Source organism: Miniopterus natalensis, chromosome 19, assembly GCF_054644295.1.
Source record: "Miniopterus natalensis isolate mMinNat1 chromosome 19, mMinNat1.hap1, whole genome shotgun sequence".
Lineage (NCBI taxonomy): Eukaryota > Metazoa > Chordata > Mammalia > Chiroptera > Miniopteridae > Miniopterus > Miniopterus natalensis.
In genome coordinates this window covers 10,607,782-10,626,123 of record NC_142099.1, presented here as the reverse complement: position 1 = coordinate 10,626,123, position 18,342 = coordinate 10,607,782, and the positions used below count along the sequence as shown (strand labels likewise).

The 18,342-nt window shown below is 51.3% G+C and overlaps 1 protein-coding gene across 1 annotated transcript; it reads right to left on the bottom strand.

Annotated features, from left to right (window-relative positions):
- Positions 1 to 8,996: 8,996 nt before the first annotated feature.
- LOC107542688 (peptidoglycan recognition protein 3-like) lies at positions 8,997 to 18,082 on the bottom strand. The gene is made up of 8 exons (XM_087828162.1): positions 18,034 to 18,082; positions 16,758 to 16,865; positions 15,952 to 16,153; positions 15,212 to 15,330; positions 13,847 to 13,999; positions 12,606 to 12,804; positions 10,086 to 10,204; positions 8,997 to 9,196 (listed from the first exon to the last, which is right to left on the bottom strand). Exons 1-8 carry the CDS (start codon positions 18,080 to 18,082, stop codon positions 8,997 to 8,999), a joined length of 1,149 nt encoding a protein of 382 aa, XP_087684288.1.
- Positions 18,083 to 18,342: the final 260 nt, after the last annotated feature.

The window sequence follows — 18,342 nt, the reverse complement described above, 5'->3', positions numbered from 1 at the left end:
TGTGTGCACATAAAATCACCTGGAGTGTTCATATTAAATACAGATTCCCAAATTTCACCTTGACAGAGTCTAATAGCTCTGAAGGAAAACCTAGGAATTTGCACTTTTATGATTACCTACACTATCCCTGATGCAGATAGTCCAAGGTGCATTCTCTGAAAAAGAGTTAAATTTTATCTCAGAGTGCCCCCAGCTCTGAAAAAGACTGACTCTATGATTTGACCATCACAGGAAAGGACTGTCAGTGCTCCAGTGTTTTGGGACTTGGTGATTAAGGTGATGAGACACAGCAAAATGCAGTTTGAGATTGGTATAAATTTCCCTAAGCCTTTTTCATTTACAAAATGAAGATATCATTCTTACATAGAAGGTAGGAAGTAGGGATGAAAACTCCAACCCTCTCTAATCTCAAGGTTGGTTCTCCTGGAAACCAACCCCCATCCTTAAGTGCTTTCCAAGAAATCACCTCATTAACATTATAAAAGACATCTTTGTAGCGCTCATCAAGGAAATTCCAAGGGTTTTAGGAGCTCTGTGCCAGGAACAGGAACAAAGATGAAATTTATTTTTCATATAAATTATAATATCACAAGATATAACTTTATACTAACTGGCATCTGGACTTAAGTTATGGACTGAATTTTGTTCCCCTGATAAATTCATATATGGAAGTCCTACCCCCCAATGTGATGGTATTTGGAAATGGGGTCTTTGGGCGATAATTAGGTTTAGCAGAGATCGTGAGAATGGGGCCCTCATGATGGGATTAATGACCTCAGAAAAAGAAATGTGCTCTCTCTCGCTGCCATGGGAGCACACGGCAGAAAGGTAGCTGTCTGCAAGCCAGGAAGAGAGCTCTCACCAGAGCACAACCATGCTGACATCCTCGCCTTGGACTGCCAGCTAAAATCCCTGCCTGGATGGAAGGAAGCCACTGTTGTGTTTTATAACCTCAACCTACCTGAGAGTCCCTGACTCAAGTGACCTATGCAGCCTGCATGTCACAGGTGGTGAGCACGGGCAGGCTCGCTCGCCCCCTGCTGGTCAGCAGCAGCACTGCACCTTACCCATGTCATTCCCCACCTTTCCAGACCAAAGGTTTGAAGTTTCCTGAGTGAGCAAGCATTTGCCTCGCTCAGTCTCAGTGCTGTACAGGTGGCCTTGTGGGTGATCCTTATTTTCTGAACCCCATCACAGTTTCTGCAAGAGAGAGGCAGAGTGTCCCTGTGTCCCTTATGGACATTAGACTAGAGGGAACTACGCTGACTTGGAAGTTAGGCATGCTTGAGTTTGCAGACCCTGCTCCGTGCCCTTATGAGATGGGAAACTCTGGGCTCCTAATTGGCATTTATTGAGACCTGTTTGGATAAGAAATGATGGCAACATTAACTCAGGCCATAGCATGGGAAACGAAGGAAGAGACTAGAGTCAGGAACCACTTCTGAGACCAGAACCATAAGACTTGCAGCTAATAGCTTGTAAATAATAGTTAATATTTATTGAGGCCTGTAATACTCTTGGTTGATATTAGGCAGTTCATCTGCATTATCTCACTCAATCTTCACAGTGGCCTTTTAAGTTATGTACGTGTGCATTGCATTTTGCAGATCTGGAAACAGAGACTTAGATTTGTTCCCAGTTCCGTCCAGCCCCAAAGTACAAACACCGAGCTAGTAACAATACTGCCTCCCACGTTGGAAGTGGGTGAAGGAGGAAAGAGTGACACGAAGTTTTATAGCTTGGGAAAGGCTTTTGGAAAAAGGAGATACATTCACTGCGGGACATGTGAGAGCCGGGATGGCCACTGCACAGCCCCTTGCGTATAAGAATCTGGAGGTCAGAGAAGGACCTCAAAGCGGGCAGTTAAAGCTATGACGGTGGATGAGATAACCTGTGAAAGAGTAGAGAGCAAGAAAAGAGGGACAGGGCAGAGCTCGGGAGTTTGCTATTCCAGGCAGGAGGAGGAAGAGCACTTGTGGAGGAGTGATAAGAGGTAGCCAAGGAGCGAGAGGAAGCCCGGAGCGGCACGTTCCCTCCCTCCCCGTGGTTTCTGTTGAGTTGGGTTTTCTCTGCCAAGGAAAATTTGGTCTAATCTGCAAATCTGGATTTCAGATTCCAGTTCCAACTACCAATCAAATGAGCAAAAACACATCTGACCTGTCAGCCCCTTGCTGGTTCTCTGTTACCCTCAAGGTAAAATTTTGATGAAAATACTGAAATTACACCCGTCTAGGGCTGATCTCTCAGAAATGCCACTTTTTACATTTCCCCCTGCATAAGATCTTTTATTTTGTACTTAGGGACAGACCCTGCAAATGACAAAACAGTCCCCCCCCCAGGGACATACTGAGAACACTATCACAGTGTGTGTCTGCCCTGGCCGGGTTTCTCAGTGGTTAGAGCTTCGGCCTGCAGGCTGAAGGATCTCGGGTTTGATTCAGGTCAAGGTGCGCCTGGGTTGCCGGTTCGATCCTCCGTCCCAGTTGGGAACTGCATGGGAGGCAACCAATAAATGTCTTTCACATCGATGTTTCTCTCTCTCTCCTCCTTCTTGCTCCCCTCCACTCTCTCTAAAAATCTATGGGAAAATATCCTAGGGTGAAGATTAAGAAATAATAAATAGATCAGTCAATCAATCAATCATATCCTTGGGTGAAGATTTAAAACAAGGGGGAAATTCCTAAGGGGGTGTGAATAGGAGGAGCTCAGGGAAAGAAGTAGAAGTTGAACCTTACAGAAGAGGGGACTCATCACCTGCTGAGGCTGATGTGAAGAAAGCTCTGGGCATTTGGTCACAGGAACATCTGTGAGGTGGCGGGAAGTTGAGAGAGAGGTCCTGTCAATTTTCTCTGACAGTAGGAGGGCTGGGATGGAAGCCTGGAGAAGGAAGCGAAACGTGGCAGTATTTGTGGAGGGTGGGAGCAGGCGCTGACCAAGAGCAAGTGGAGATTTGTCCTCAGGCAGCGCTGGGATTCATCTGGGAGGTGGGCATGACTCCTCTCTGACCTCCACATCTCAGGACAGGCTACCTGGCCCCTGGATCCTGATGTGCCAAGAACAGTTTTGTGACCAGAAGTACCAAGAAGCAACACCTGGCACACCCTTATGTCGAGTGCCTCAGCAGGTTTTCGTCTCCAGCCATTTTCCCTTCTTTCCAGTGCCTGCACCAGAGGGGCACCCCGCCTCCTCGCTCAGCAGGTCCAGGCACACCCCCAGGGGCTTGCCCAGCCTCCGGCCCTGGCCTAGGACGCTCGCCTGCACCGCCTGCTGGCCAAGCCAGGGCAGGACTCCAGTTAGTTCCCTGCGGTTCCCTAACCCACCTTGCACCTAAACAACTGTAGGAGTCGGAGCACACACTCGGATCTTTAGACCCCAAAGCACTCCAGACCTGGAAATTTCCAAGGTCACCTCAACCCCACTGTTGCAGAGTAGATACTGAGGACGTTTATTTGTTACACAAATATTTATCTGGCTACCATTATATGCTAGTGTACCTGACACCATCTCAGGAGCTAGAGATACACTGGGGAGGTCCTTACCCTCATAAATCTGATAGTCTAGTGAGGAAGACAGATATAAAATAAATAACCAAATTAAAGATACAGCTCCAAATCGTGCAATGTTGGAAAAGGGCAAGTTTCTGAATGAGTATGTGGCTGGTGGAGGGGAGGGTGCGGGAGGTGATGGGTTTCTCTCTGAAGATAGGACCAAGAGGGTTGAACAAGTATCCTTGGCTTCACTGGACCCAGAATGTAAATCAAGGTTGTCTGTGGTTTTAAGCAACAACATGCTTCTGGTGATTTCCTCAGACACCAGAAGTCTATAGATCATGAAGCTCAGCCATCCTCCATGAGCAGAGCCAGTCAGAAAAGTCCTGTCCTTGTCGCATTTGGCTTACTATAGGCGTACAGCACCGTTCCCTGTGTGCCTGGCTCAGCAACTGGCTTGTGTGTGAGAGTTAACTCGAAGGGTCCAGGGCCCATATCCAGGTCAGGTGGCCACAATCCCAGAAGATGCACACTTGAGATGTAAACCTCGTTACATGTATGTAATTAAGAATGGAGTTAAAGGATGCACTGGCCTTTTAGTGAAAAACAAGAATAAAAATTTCAGACCAGAATTCCTAAGAATATTGGTGATAAGTGAAATGATGACCGTGGGTGTTCAACAATAAAAATGGATGAATTGATGGTAATAAACAGTGGTGTTTGTGTGCCACGTGAGCCCTTGTGTGAGCGCAAACGCGTTTTACACAAGTCCCCTCTCCCCCTGGCAGTCACAGAATCGCAGGAACTGAATGATAGATTCGTTCAGTGCATTGGTGGCTGGTGCACCTCATAGCAGAGACTTGTGGCAAATGGGTTACTGTGATCCTAGAGGTAGATTTCTGGAAGAACAACACCAGGCAATGGTGGTGCTGGGAAATGGGCAGTCAGTCTGGGTTGTGGAGCACATCTCCTCAGTCATCCATCTGTGAAATGGGACCACAGTGCCCCTTCATGGGCTCTGGGAGGGTCGATGGGGCAATGTATGTAGGAGCACCTGGTGTTCATTGCCCAACATGCTTGAGGGATGATACCAAAGGATTTGAATAAAAATGCTGAAGATGAAGAAGTGAGCAATGGCTCCTATGGGATGACAAAATCAAAATTCAAAAAGATTGCAACAAATTTTAAACTATGAGGAAACACTTCTCATATGACTCTAAATCAAGACAAACCAGAGTCTGGCACTTAGGTTGAAAATTGGGCCTGGCGAGGGTGCCATGGGGTGAGAGGTGGGTTAATAGCAGTAGTGATGGAAAGACCCACCGGGCCAGTGGGGCTGACGGTGTGACCAAAAGGTACAGCAGTCCCGAATTGCATTGCTGTTATTATTATTATGACACAAATTCAGAACTGTGCCACTTACATGAGCTTTTTTACATGAGTTTTTGTTCATTGAAGAATATAATTGAATCAAGGGAAGTATTTACTCCAATCAACTCTGAGTCAGGGGACTCCGAGGGGAGGGGAGGGGGAGAGAGAAATAATTACAAAGAACAAGTGCCAAAGAAGAACAGAATAGGAAAATGTTAATTTGGGAGCCTCAAGAGCCAGACCCTTCAAAGGAGGACATGTGAGCTGAGCACTGGAAGAGTAAGAAATACCCCCCTCCCAATGCCAGGCAGCATCAATCTTGGGTACCCAAGGGCTCTCGGCCATGCCGAAGGGGAATCCTCAGGTCCCTACCATAGGTAAGCACTTCTTACTCCAGCCAACTGTGGAATGTCCCCCCAGCATCCCTGCTATACTTCCCAGGGGCTCCCACCCCCGCCCACCACCCCTCCCAGGTAATAACACCTTCCCTCTTTCAGAGCTGGCTCTTCTAATTGAGGCCCTGCCCTCAGTCAGCCTTGCCCAGCAGAACCTGCTGGACCAGAAACACACCTGTCCCTCTTCTGGGTGGCTCTGAGCCACCCAGTACCTTCCCCAGAGCAACCCCACCCTTGGCCTTCTGCCCCCTCCGTCCACTCCCCAGCATTCCTGGCAGCCCTGGGACAAGTAGGGCTCGGTTTGGGGGGAGACAGAGGCATTAGAAAGAGACCAAAATGTGGGAAGAAAGAAGCCAGGAAGACAGAGGAAGAGCCAGGGAGCACAGGGAGAAGGTGGGCAGGGGCCTCAGGGAGAAAACCTTTCCTGATGGGCCAGCCGGCCACTGCTTCCCCCAGGCTGTGGCTTCCAGTGAGAAGATCACAGAAACCTCTAATGGGGGTGGGGAACATGGGTCCTGGAGAGTGTCTTCCCCCAAATCCCACCTTAGTAGGGGCCACCAGAGAGCGGGAGCAATGATGGCCTGGAATTAAGGTGGAATTAACCTGGAGACACTGATATACTGCAGTAGTGGGCGGGTTTCAGGTAGCATGAAGACACTGGGATTTTCCACTCTGTGACAAGTGTCCCAAGAGCAGCCAGGGAAGAGCTGTCTCTGCTCGCCCCGCCCTGCCTGGGTGGATCTCACCCTCCGTTCTACAGACGTGTATGTGTTCCCCAGTGCACCAGGCCCTGCAGTGGGCCCTGGGGATACAGAGACCAGAAGAGGGCAGGCACAGCCCTGGGGTCCAGGTCAGGAGGAGAAAGGGAGGGGGGCAGGGATGAGCCACCAGAAACCCAGGCCAAGTCCATGGGCACCCAGGGGAGGGGGTGTCATTTCCAGTCTGGAGAAGCAGGAAGCCTTCTGGAAGAGCTGGTCTTAAAACCTGGGGCAATTGGAGAGGTCAAGGGGAAGCGGGGACAGTGTGTGCAAAGGCCCCAATATGAGCAAGTCTAGGAGGTGAGCCTGTAAATTGGCCACTGGGCTCATTCTGCAGAAAAGGGGAGGTTGGAGTGAGATTGTGGAAAGCCCTAAATGCTGCTAAGATGGTTTACTTTACTCTGCCGCAAAGGAGGGGCCATAAAATGATCTTGATGAGGGGGTGGTAGAAACTGTGCTGAGCTCAGAATTTGAGAGTCTCTCTCTTTACTTAACTCACTGATGGGCTTGAGCAGGTCGTCTATTACCTTTGGGTGGGCTATTCTGTAAAACGGGGAAGAGGGAGGCGCTTAACCAGGTTAGTGTTCTATTCTGAAACCAAAGAAAAGTTCATTTGGCGTCATTTGTTTTTTCAAGCTTACGATTGTGAAAAACAACTGACAAGACGGGCTCTAGACACACATGTGTGCGTGCACACACATGCACACACATGCATGCTCTCATGCACGTGTGCAAACGTGTGCCCTGACAGGGGCCCTGAAGGAGACATGTCCCTCCTCCACCAGGGGCTCCCTCACACCTGCCCCACCTGCGGCCCAGCCGGCTCCTCCCTGCTCAGATCCAGGTTTGGGTTCACCCTGATTTCACCAGCTTGCGCCGAACTCCCTGGAGGGCAGCTGACACTGGTGCCCAAGAAGGTAAATCCCTCCTGCCACAGTCACGCAGGAGAGTAGTAGCAATAATCACAACAATAGCAACAAGGTAACAATACCCCTGCCGACTTTAATGAAACCATTACTATGCACAAACTGTAAATTCTAAGGCCCTAACACATTTAATTCACTTCATTCTCTCAACAACCCTCTGGGGTGGGGGTGGGAGTTTAGAATGAACCCACTTTAAATGATTAAGGGGACCTGGGCAGGGTCTCTTTACATGAAGGAGGCAGAAGAGGCAACCGCAAGGAGTCTCCTTGAAAAAGCACGTGCCTGCTGCGTGCCCTGAGTTTACTTTTACTGTGTCTTTAAGGCCAATGAAAAGCACTTAATTTTGAGATGACCATATTGCAGACCTTGCAGTATTGTTGGTCTGAGGAGGCCTTGATGAGCGCCGATGGAAGCGGAGGAGCCCACAGCTCCCTTGTCCAAAGCCTGCCTGGGCCGGGAGCTGGGGGTGGGGCAGTGAGACCCCGAGGCCTGAAAGTGGGGTTTGAATCAAGAGGAGGAGCCCTGTGTTGCAGACCATGGTAAAGGCAGCTAAGAAATCTGAAGGGCAGCTTTTCTCATGAGACTGTTTCTCAGCATCTCGCATCCACCCCGCGGCTACTTTCTGCATGAAAGGCTGTTAAACTCCCCCTCGGTGTTGTAAGAGAAGGGGGCACACTGTGGGGGCTGAGGAAGCTTGTGCCCAGCCAGCACCCAACAGGGCGGACCAGGCTGGCCAGAGCCTCTGGTAGAGTGACTTCTGATTCCAGGGCTTCTCCTCCTGGGCCCCTCCCCCGGACTGTGTGAATCAGCAAGGGGCACTGAGTCCCCAGGGCCTCCTTGACCCTCCCGATGACCTGAGGGCAAGTGACAAATGGACAGGATAGAGGGAATCCAGTGGATCCGAGGGACAGTCTTTGTTTAACTGTTCAAACCTGCCTTGCTGTAAGAGGTGGAAAACACTCTAGAAGCAAAGACGCAGTATAAACACTGAAGGTATGGTGGGGGCGGGGAGTCCATGGTTCTGGCTCCTTCTATTTCTCTTTCCCCTTCCCCCTCCTTCTGTTTCCAGGTCAGGAGAAACCAGAGCAGCTCCTCGCTCCTAGTGAGCAGTGCTAGCCTGCCTGGTCTCTCGGAGGGGTCCTCGCTCAGCCCTGCCTGGTCTCTCGGAGGGGTCCTCGCTCAGCCCCATGCTGCGCTGGGCTGGCCGGCAGGGGCGGGCAGTAGGCCCTGGGCGGCTTGCGTGGACTCAGCCCAGGCCTGGGTCTGGAGGAGCGAACAGTCCCTGCCCTTGGGAGCTCTGGGACGATGGGACAGGGGAACCTAGAGACACAGCAACCGTTACAGACAAGTGACCAGAGCCAGCCCTGAAACTGGGAGGGAAGGGGAACAGAGAATGCGGGCAAGATGCGGGACTGTCCAGGAAGGGTTCCCCAAAGGGGCTGATGAGCACATTTAAAAGGGGAGCAGGGACTTGGACGGACTCATTCATTTATTCATCCATTTCTTCCACAAATAACTGTAGCATCTACTGGATTCCAGACACTACTGAAGGACTGAGGACACAGAGGTAAGTAAAACCGGACAATCTCCCAGGTCTGTAGAGACAGTAGACTCATTTGGAAATAGGTCCTGAATAAGGGCTGCATCCAGGTGTGGACAAGTCAGTGTGTGAGCAGAGAGGAGGGGCAGGGGCACTGACCCAGGTCTGGTGTGAGGCTCGGGGCTGCCGGGCAGACGGCAGGGAAGGTGTGCATGCAGAGGGGCACAGGCACAGAGCAAGGAGTCAAACAGGGATCAGCCATTGTGTCACCAGGCTGAGGAGGTGGGCGCCCGGGGGAAAGGAAGGTGAGGAGAAGGGAAGGCTGGGCCAGGCTCAGAGGGCTGGGATGCCTCTATGCCCACCCAGGGTCCACTGGAGGATGCTAGTAGGAGAGGATCATACTAACCTGATATAGGAGGGACAGAATGGGGTGGCAGGGAAGGGACATGAGGGGTTGAGCCAGGATGGCAGGTGAGAACAGGGGAGGCCCGGCAGCCGGGTGGGGGCGGGGAGCAGTCTCAGAAGGACCTGGGGCCCCCTTGCTGTTTGAAGTGAGGCCAGGTGCTGATGATGTTGTACAGAGCCTTCCCAGGAGACAGGGCATTGATGACATCACTGTGCCCCACCAGCAGGTAGTTGGGAGTCAGGTACCCCTTGTCCGCCGCACACTGGATCAGGCTCTGGGCTGCCTCCAGGGCTGCGGCATTGGGTGGCTTTTCTGCAAAACACATGCACCCCATCAGTCATCAGAGTCTCAAGGTTACTTGCTTAGGGCAGGGACAAGCACTTGTGTTCCAGTCTCCCTGTGCCTGTACCCCATCACCATAGCCAACACATTCACATCATCTGTGGCAGCCAGGCACAGAGATAACACAAGGTCAGTGTTCCCTGATTCCCCTTTGCAAAGCTTCTTCTGGGAAGTTCAGAACTGCTCTGGATGAGAAGCGAAGCAAGCACACCACTTCTGAGCAGGCGCCATGAGGTAACAGGGCACCGCTGACTGTCCACACTCTGCCATAACAGGCAGTGATGCTCCTCAACACTTTTGCCATGGTTACCAAGGAAGCGGGTGCATTTGCTGACTGAGCCATAAAAGCACCAAAGTTTGCCCAGCCAGCATGGCTCAGTGGTTGAGTGTCAACCCATGAATCTGAAGGTCATGGTTCAATTCCCCTTTAGGGCACATGCCTGGGTTGTGGGCTCGATCCCCGGTAGGGGGCATGCAGGAGGCAGCTCATTGATGATTCTCATCATTGATGTTTTTATCTCTCTCTCCCTCTCCCTTCCTCTCTCTGAAATCAATAAAAACATATATATTTTAAAAAGCACTAAGTTTGCAAAAGATTATGTTCTCTCTTGCTCCATGCTTGTCTTGGGTGTGGCTATAAAGATAGATGCAACTGGGTATGGGGATGGGTGGATTTGGGGGAAATTTTCTGCCTGGGAGGGACTCCTGGATGACCTGCACCCTGTATTGAGTCCCTGAAAGCTAAAATGTACCCCTGACACTGTCAGGCACCACAAGGTAGCCTTTCCCCCATGTTCCCCAGACATTTTACATGCGGCTTCATCACCCGCACCCCCTCTGCCCCATGCCCACTCCTTACCTACAAAGTTGCCCATGAAGGCGATTCCTAGGGCAATATCGTTGTACCCGTAGGTGTGAGAGCCTTGGATCTGCCAGCCAACTCCTTCATACACACCCCCATCTTGGCCCACCAGGAAGCTAGGAATGGGCAAAGGAAAATGGGGAAGTCACTTTCGGAAGAAGAATTGGCTTCGTTTACTCCTTGAATGGTCCATTCATTCTTTCATTCGCGTATCATATATTGACTGAACGTCTCTTAGGTGCCAATGTGCACAGAGACAAAACAGAGAACCAAGAACAAAAAGACAATCACAGACTCTGAACCCGAGAAGTGAGGTCAGACAGTGACAAGCAGTGATAACAGCAACTTCAGTCCACTATGACATGGCCATCCCCCCCCCAATGCCACAGAATCTGACCCCTCCGAGGTGACACCAGGACCATGGACATGTATTTTTCTTCTGGGTTACACTGACCCTGTTGACCACTCTCCTCTTGAAATGTCCTGAGCTTCCATGAGCCACACCCTCCTGATTGTCCCCTACTCTGGTGCTTCCCCTCAGGTCCCTCTGCCATCCCGCTCCTTTTCCTGGAAGGTGGTGCTCCCCAGGATTCTGATCTAGCCCCTCTCTCTTCTTACTCAGTGTGTTCTTCCTGGACAGCCATCCAGTCCCATAGCTTCAGTTAGTATCTACAGAAACCAACATGCCCAAAGGAACTCAGCTTCTTCTGCAATTTCTTCAGCCAGAAAATTGGGCATTGTCCTGAAAGCCTCCCTCTCCCTTCCCCAGCCCCATCTGATCATGAATCATGACTTGTCAACTGGATCTCTCTTCTCTCTGTGCCCACGGCCACTATGCTGCTCCAGGTGACCCCCACCTTTTGTCTGGATTACTGCAATAGCTCTCTGCCCAGAGTTTGCCTCCTTCCAACCCATTATTGAAATAGCACCTGGAGTGGTTTTGCTAAGATATGAATCTTATCATAGGGCATGACCTTCTAGTTGCTCTCAAATAGAGTCAATCTGTCAGGACCCCCTTCAGGGGCCTTTGTGATGTGGCTCCTATTGGCATCTCCAGCCTCACTTCTCACCATTCCCCTCTGATAGCAACTTTTATGTAAGAGTTAAAGTTCTTCAGTTCAAAGATATGTACTCTGTCTGGGCCCCACACCCTAGAGCATGCTGCTCCCCTCACCTGGGTCACTCCTTGCCCCCCTTTGTCTGACTAACCCACACTCCTTATCCATGTCCCAGCATGGAGGCCCCTTTACCTGGAGCCCTTCCCTGACACACTCACCGTCCCAAAGCCTTGGTAATGATTTGTCCTGGTCCTGTCCTGTTCCCCACCCATCACAGTGCCTAACTCTGACTTGTCCTCACTGGTTTACTATCTTCTCTCTCCCCTCCATGGGGGAAGGAACCATATTTATCTTGCCGAGCACTGGGCACACAGCAAATACCCAATGAATATTGGTTAAAAAGTTAGAAAACGGTGAGTGAGGGGGTCCTTTTTCTTGATTACAATCCACAGCAGGATTGGAGATGCATCATGAGGCTGGAGGGTGAGTGGGTCATCACAACAAGCTTTGAAAGTCAAAGAACAGGGATCGAGTCCTTGACGACTGAATGAGAAAGGAAAACCTACATCCCTCAGCTTCAGGCATTTTCCATTTAGGATTTTCAGATGTACAGTCTGATCCCTGTTATCTGTGCTGAGCAACCATAGCAAGGCTGTGGACAGTCCTGCAAAGGCCGGCAGCAGCTTCTCCGGCTTTCAAAGGCTACTTTTACCGTGAGAGTTGAGGGACAGGCAGCTAATCCAGAACAAGACACATATGCAAAAGCGAACCCACCTGAGACTTTTGCAAAAGCTGTTGTGATAAAGTCACAGATGAATGATTGCAATTTATCATCCTTTAACCCTGCACCCCTCCTATGAAATTCCAAGGCGTCTTCTGTTTAGCTTCTGCCATTCCATTAGCTCAATGTGTTTCTTTGTTATAGGCCTGGCATTAAAGGAACCATAAAAGAACATTCCTTTCCACTCTATATCTTCAAGTAGATATGGAACTGTTGTCCCAATTGTAGAGATGAAGCTAAAGGGGCCCAGAGAGGTTAAAAGCTCCTGTGTGTGTATATAAAATGGAGTCAACAGCACCAGAGACATTGCAGAGGGAGCAAGTTGGCATTGGGCCGGACCGAGGGAGAACCTGTGACTCTCAGTGGCGGGAAGGGATTACATAAAAAAGGCGCAGTCCTTCAATGGTCTCCACAAGGGCCTCACAGTTTTGCTTTATTGCTGTTGCTTCTAATGTCTTCTTTTCAGAGTCTTCCCTCGAGGAGAAGAGGCCCAGGAGTGATAACTGACCCTTAGCTATGTCTGAATGATAGTCCAGAGTTTTGCACGAATAAAATACAATGTCTCACGTAAAGCACCTGGCACAAAGGAACGGCTCAGGGAACACTGGCTCCCCCCTCAGCCTTCCCTCCCATGACCCTGAAGAAGAGGACAGTCACATTCCCACCGCCCCCACTTACTGATAGCCAATGTCGCAGAAGTTCAGTCTGTCCATGTGGTAGGACTGTGTGTCTCGGACGCGAGTCTGGCAGTCCATGGGCGTGTCACAGGGTGTCCCAGCCGTGTGGATGATGATGACGTATTTGGCTGGGAGGTTCATTTTAGGGCAGTGTGTCTCTCTGGCTTCCCAAGCTGCCCGCGTGATGATGTTGGGACAGGCTGTGGTGGGGTGAGAAACCAAGGCCTGGGAACGCGCAGCGCAGGCTGGCTTCTCCCCAGCCTCCCCGGCCTGAACTCCGCTGTGGGGCTCTGGGACAGGCCAGATGGGGTGTCTGGGTCACGTGGCTGCAGCCAAGGGACAGAGGCAAAACTCTACAGGTCTGATTACAGCTATGGGACCAGTGTGTGAGCAGAAGGGAAAGGACTGTTGATCGTACAGAGTCGTGGTTGTTTCATTCAAAAGGCAAAGTGCGCCTACCTGCTTGAACATGCCTTGAGCATATGTGCAGGTGTGTGTGCTTGTTATGTAATAGGACCAACAGGCAGAAATCAGCGTCTCTGAACCGATCACATGTATATGGAAGTAATTTGAAATCTATAAAGCACTCTACCAACGTGAAAAGATTGTCATGATTGAAGATGGCACCGATCTGAAAGCCAGACAAACTTTATTTAGAGATTTACAATTTTAGATAGGTTAATAAAAATTATCCTTGCCCTGGCTGAGTGGCTACAGTTGGTTGTAGGGTTGTCCTGTGTGTGTGTGCGCGTGTGTGTGTACTCACATAATACACACTAATACATACATACATATACATGCGTGTGTGTGTGTGTTTGTGTGTCTACTGCCCCATTACCATGCTTGGTTTTTCTCCACAGCCTTCCTGCCATCTGACATCATATGTATTTTACTTGTTGATTTCATTTTTTTCTTTCTTCACTGAAATGTGTAGTTTTGTCTGTTTTATTCACAGCTGTATCCTCAGTACCTAGAAGAGTGCTTAGTATTCAATAAATATCTGTTGATGGAGTGAAAGTGTGTGTACACGCCTACTTATGTCAAGAATGGCCCCATGGCTCTATCATCCCAGGGGGAAGGAGAGGAAGGAGAGGAGGCCGGGAAGGTACCCTTTCAGAATTTTTGGAATCTCAGCATGAGGTATTCTTGGTCTAAGAAACCAATGAACACCAACAGGAAAAAAACCTTCCCTAATGCTGGGGTGTCACTGGGAGAAGGGTGAGGTGGGATTGAGGACCTTACCTTTCCTGGGCATCATTGGCTGCTGATGGGGCAGGCATGCCTCTCCTTTCAAGAGAAGTGGCTGAATATACCTGGGTGACAGGTGACCCTTCCGGATGGCGTAGAAGATCAGGTCCTCTGCAGCTGATAAGGCAGCGGGGCTGGGACTGCTGCCTGAAAGAGGAGGACATGGACCGTCAAACTGTCAGCAAGAAACTCCAACCTGGTCTAGACCTGGAGGGAAGATAAGGTGACCACCTGAGCCTGAATAACTGGTGGACAGGAAGAGAGGAAGCTGGTCCAGGAAGAGAGGAAGCCAGGACAGGGCGCCTAAGAGACAAGGATCTACTTGGACAGTTCTTGGAGCCAAGTTGGTGACCTCTTTCAAGTGCCAAACTACTTTTATCCACTCCATCTCTGGGTGGAAGAGCTGGGAGGCAATAAAAGCTACATGCAAAGGGCGGCCCACCTGACCAAGTCAGGGATGCCCCAGCATGGAGAGAAGGGTGACAATACTTACTTAGTACCTCCCACAATTGGGCATGTGGCAAGGGCTCTTTTCACCCATTAACTCATGTAATTCCCACAGAAAACCTCTGAGGTACATGCTGTGACTAGCCCCATGAGCAGATGGGCATCCTGGCAGGTGCCAGTTATTTACCTGTTAGCTCTCCTCTGTTTTGCAGGGGGCTAAAAACCTGCAAAGCAGCCCGGATGGCGTGGCTTAGTGATTGAGCATCGACCTATGAACCAGGAGGTCACGGTTCGATTCCCATCCAGGGCACATGCTCAGGTTACAGGCTCGATCCCCAGTCGGGGGCGTGCAGGAGGCAGCTGATCAATGACTCTCTCTCATCACTGATGTTTCTCTCTCTCCCCCTCTCCCTTCCTCTCTCTGAAATCCATAAGAACACATTTTTTTTTAAAAAAACCTGCAAAGGACATTTCTCGGGCTTCCTTGCCTGGCGGCTTCTGGCTGGGTCCTTCCAATGAGGGATGCTGGAGGAAGAGAGAAGCCATGCTCTCCTGCCTCTGCCAGGTGCGGGCTCAGTGCCACACAGCCTCAGATGCCAGAGGCGATGGCAAAGCCGTGAGCTCAGGCGCTGGCAGTGGCTTCAGCAATCTCACAGGAGTGCAGGCCAGAGAAGAGGAAGAGGGCATGAAGGGTGCCATGGCATAGCGTTCAAGCGGGGAAAGAACTTCGAGAGAGCGTGATGTAGACTGAAGGGAGAGGAGTGTGGGGAGCATTGGAGGCCTTGCTCCCCAGCATATGCGGTCAGTTTGGTTCAAATAAATTCTATAAAAATTGAAAAAAGAAGAGAGAGGCGTGTGAGACAAGGAGCGTATAGACAGCTCTCAGCAGAGGGTCTGGGGGTTGGCCATTACCTTCCTTGGTGCCAAAGAAAGCGAAGCCCAGGGAGACGTTGCTGTAGCCCTGGGTGTGCAGGCCTTGGGCGCTCCAGCCGAGACCTTCGTACACCCTGCCATCGTCCCCAACCAGGAAGCTGCGGGCAGGCAAACGCGGACTGAATGTCAAATCCTGGTAGCGGGAACCCTGCCACCGCCCTCAGAGGGGAAGGGTTCTAGGGGCTCAGGAGAAGTACTGCGCTTCAGTGACCTAACAGGGGGAGCGAGGGGGTCCCCAGTCTACACTCCCCAGACTTCCTTACATTTTCTTGTGACTTTGCTTACGTGTGTTCCCCAGAACCTCACTTCACAAATACTCCTGCAGCTCAAAGTGGAATCTGAGTGTGTGACTCTCAAGGACCTGAGGACCTAAGTTTAACAGCCTCCTGCCCGTTGCTCGAGCGGCTGGGAGGGGCTGCTGGAGTGGTCATCGTGAAGCCCCCGCACACTGTAATGTTCTGCCAGCTGCAAGGGCGCTGCTGTGGCCCCGGCACGGCCTCCCGTGCTTCATCCCAGGAGCTCCCAGAGTCCAAGGCCACATCTGAATCCATGGCTCAGGGCCTCCCTCCTAATGACCCCGGAGGATTTTGGATTTTGTTTGTTTGCTTGTTTTAACATTTTGTACTTATTTTTTAAAAGTAACATAAGTGGGAAGATGGGAAAATAGCGAAGGGCTGGTGGGAGGCCCCTTGGAGGGTAACTGCAGTGTGGGCTCTTACTTGTAGGCCACGTCACACCAGCCTTTGTTGTAGACAGAATGGGACTGAAGGTCCTGCAGCTTCTGGCTGCAAACATTCTGCTCCTGGCACTCCATCCCCCCGAGCTGGGCCATGATGACATAGGCCACAGGGGGGGTCAGCTGGGCCCTGCAGGTCAGCGATCTCGCCCCCCACTCCTTGCGGGAGACAATGGTGGGGGCACCTGCAAAGGGGACGGAAGGATGGCATGTGGCAGCTCTTACCTGCTTCCCCCAGCGCACTGCCTTCTCTTGAAGCACCTCATGTGGATACCTTAGGATTCGCTGTCCTCACTGGTACTGCCTCAGGTCTCTGATTGTGTCTTTTGTCTGGCCCTCCCTCACAAAGGTGACTCTCTGGAAAGTCTGTTACTCTCCTAGAACTAGGGACCCATGGGTCCAGAGCCCACAGGGAGTTCCATGAGCATCAGGTATGTGTCTCTCTCTTTCAGATTAAGTCACTGTGGGCAGGGCTGAGAGAGCCCCACAAGACCCCCAGGCTGCCTGAGGCTCCCTGTCTGTGTCCATCTTGGGGCCCCTGGGAGCTCTCTGGTGACAGGATGTCTCCACCCTCCTACTGAGAGCTGGGAAGAGGGGCTTGTCTTTTCTCCCTGGGTCTTCTCTCCTTCCTGGACCTCACCTTTGCCTGAGGACCCAAGACAATCCATCGCACTCTTTGGCAAATGCCCCTCTTGGGGCTCCATCCCACCCCACCCACCCAGCTGCATTGAAATCCTGAGAAACATTCTGGCCACCTAAGAAGCCCCGCCAACCCCCAAACCAGCTCACCATTTCGACCCTTGCGAATGAGCTGCGAGACACCATAAAACAGGTCCACAAGGTGCTCTGACACTTCTCTGGCTTGGGATTCATTCCAGGGGAACTGCGGAGAATCCCCTGCGAGGGAACATTGCGCTTGGTGCGGGTCCGGGGAGAGCACCTGGACCATCCCAAGGCAGGGCTCCACATCCCTGCCCACAGTTCACAGCCTCTCAGCCTCCACAAGTCCCCTGACTTCCTCAAAGCCTCACCCTCCCTCTGCCTCTCACATCTGTGCCAGTGAGGCCTTCATGTTCCCACCCTCCCCCACCTCCCCCATTCCAGGGGCTTTGAAGTCTCTCTGTCCCCTTAGCTGAGCAGCTCAGCTTTTCCCAGGTCACCTGCTTACCTATTAATAGATCAGAATGTCACATGCCAAAATGGTCATCATCATTTTGAGCTAACACATATACATATATTAAGTGCCTATTGATCCAGACAAGTTTCTTGAAATATAGAAATTTTCCAACTATGGTGACTGCCCTCACACACTGGATGTTTTAAATAAGATTACTCGAGGGTTAGTCATTACAGACGACGTGCCTCACCCCCCTCTGCCTGTCCAGCACCTGAGGTCATGGGAGCAATAACCACTAGAACCAGCAATGTCACCAACATCACTTCCCACAGGCCAGCTCTGTAGGCGACAAAGCATTTTCAAGGGCACTATCAGATTTGTGGCTTAAAACAACTTTATAAAATAAGCAAAGCAGATTAACTAATCCCTCTACGCAGATGAGAAACAAAGGCTCAGAGAGGTTAAGTTACTTGTCTAAGATGATACAGGTTTTAAGCCACGGACTTGGTCTCTCACCCAAGCTGTCTGTCCCCGGAGCCATGTTCACAACCCCTACACTCTGCGGCCTCCCCAAAGTTGTCAGACAACCTTCGGCAACTGACCTTGTGGGGTGACGTTGGACAGATGACCTTGCCACTGCCACAGTGTGGCCTGTTTCTGTGTCTATAAGACAAGGTCAGTAAGGGTCTCCACTAAGGCTGAGATCCTTCCCTATGTAAAATCATCAGGAACATACCCATGACCGTGACACTGAGGACGGGGTGTGCTGGGCAGGCTGGAGAAACTGAGGACTAGAGCCAATCTCAGCGGGGAGGAGGGGCCAGAGCCGGGCTTGGAAGGGGGATTAGGACTGGGGGAGAGGAGTGACGAGCCTGGAGAGGACCGTCTGCAAGTGAAACCAGCTGGGGCTGATGCCGAAAGCACTTCTGACCCGATGAAAAAACTTACCCCAGGCCTCGAGGCCCAGAGCTGAGAAGACAAGAAGCCACAGCAGCATCCTCACGTGGTCCCGGGACACCAACGAGAAGAGTGTGGACGGCAGCCTGGGAGAGACACTGACAGTTAATCCAGCCGTGCTCCCTCTTCAAAAGGCCTTCCCCACTGCATGGCGCCCCGTCTGCCTTCCGGCCAAGCTGTGGGCCTCCTCAAGCCAGCCCTGGCCAGGCTTCTCACGGTCCCCAACACGGGGCCTGACCCCCGGCAGGTGCTCAGTGCAGGTGAGGGCCACCATCCTCACCTACCACCTGTTACTCCTGG

Bases quoted from the DNA above. Each gene is read 5' to 3' on its own strand.
- LOC107542688 (XM_087828162.1), bottom strand. From the start codon at position 18,082: ATGCTGCTGTGGCTTCTTGTCTTCTCAGCTCTGGGCCTCGAGGCCTGG. The intron at 14,000-15,211 runs GTAATGGCCAAC...CTCCTCTTTCAG, and splicing joins TTTCTTTGGCACCAAGGAAG to GCAGCAGTCCCAGCCCCGCT. The intron at 9,197-10,085 runs GTAAGGAGTGGG...TGTGTTTTGCAG, and splicing joins CTTCATGGGCAACTTTGTAG to AAAAGCCACCCAATGCCGCA.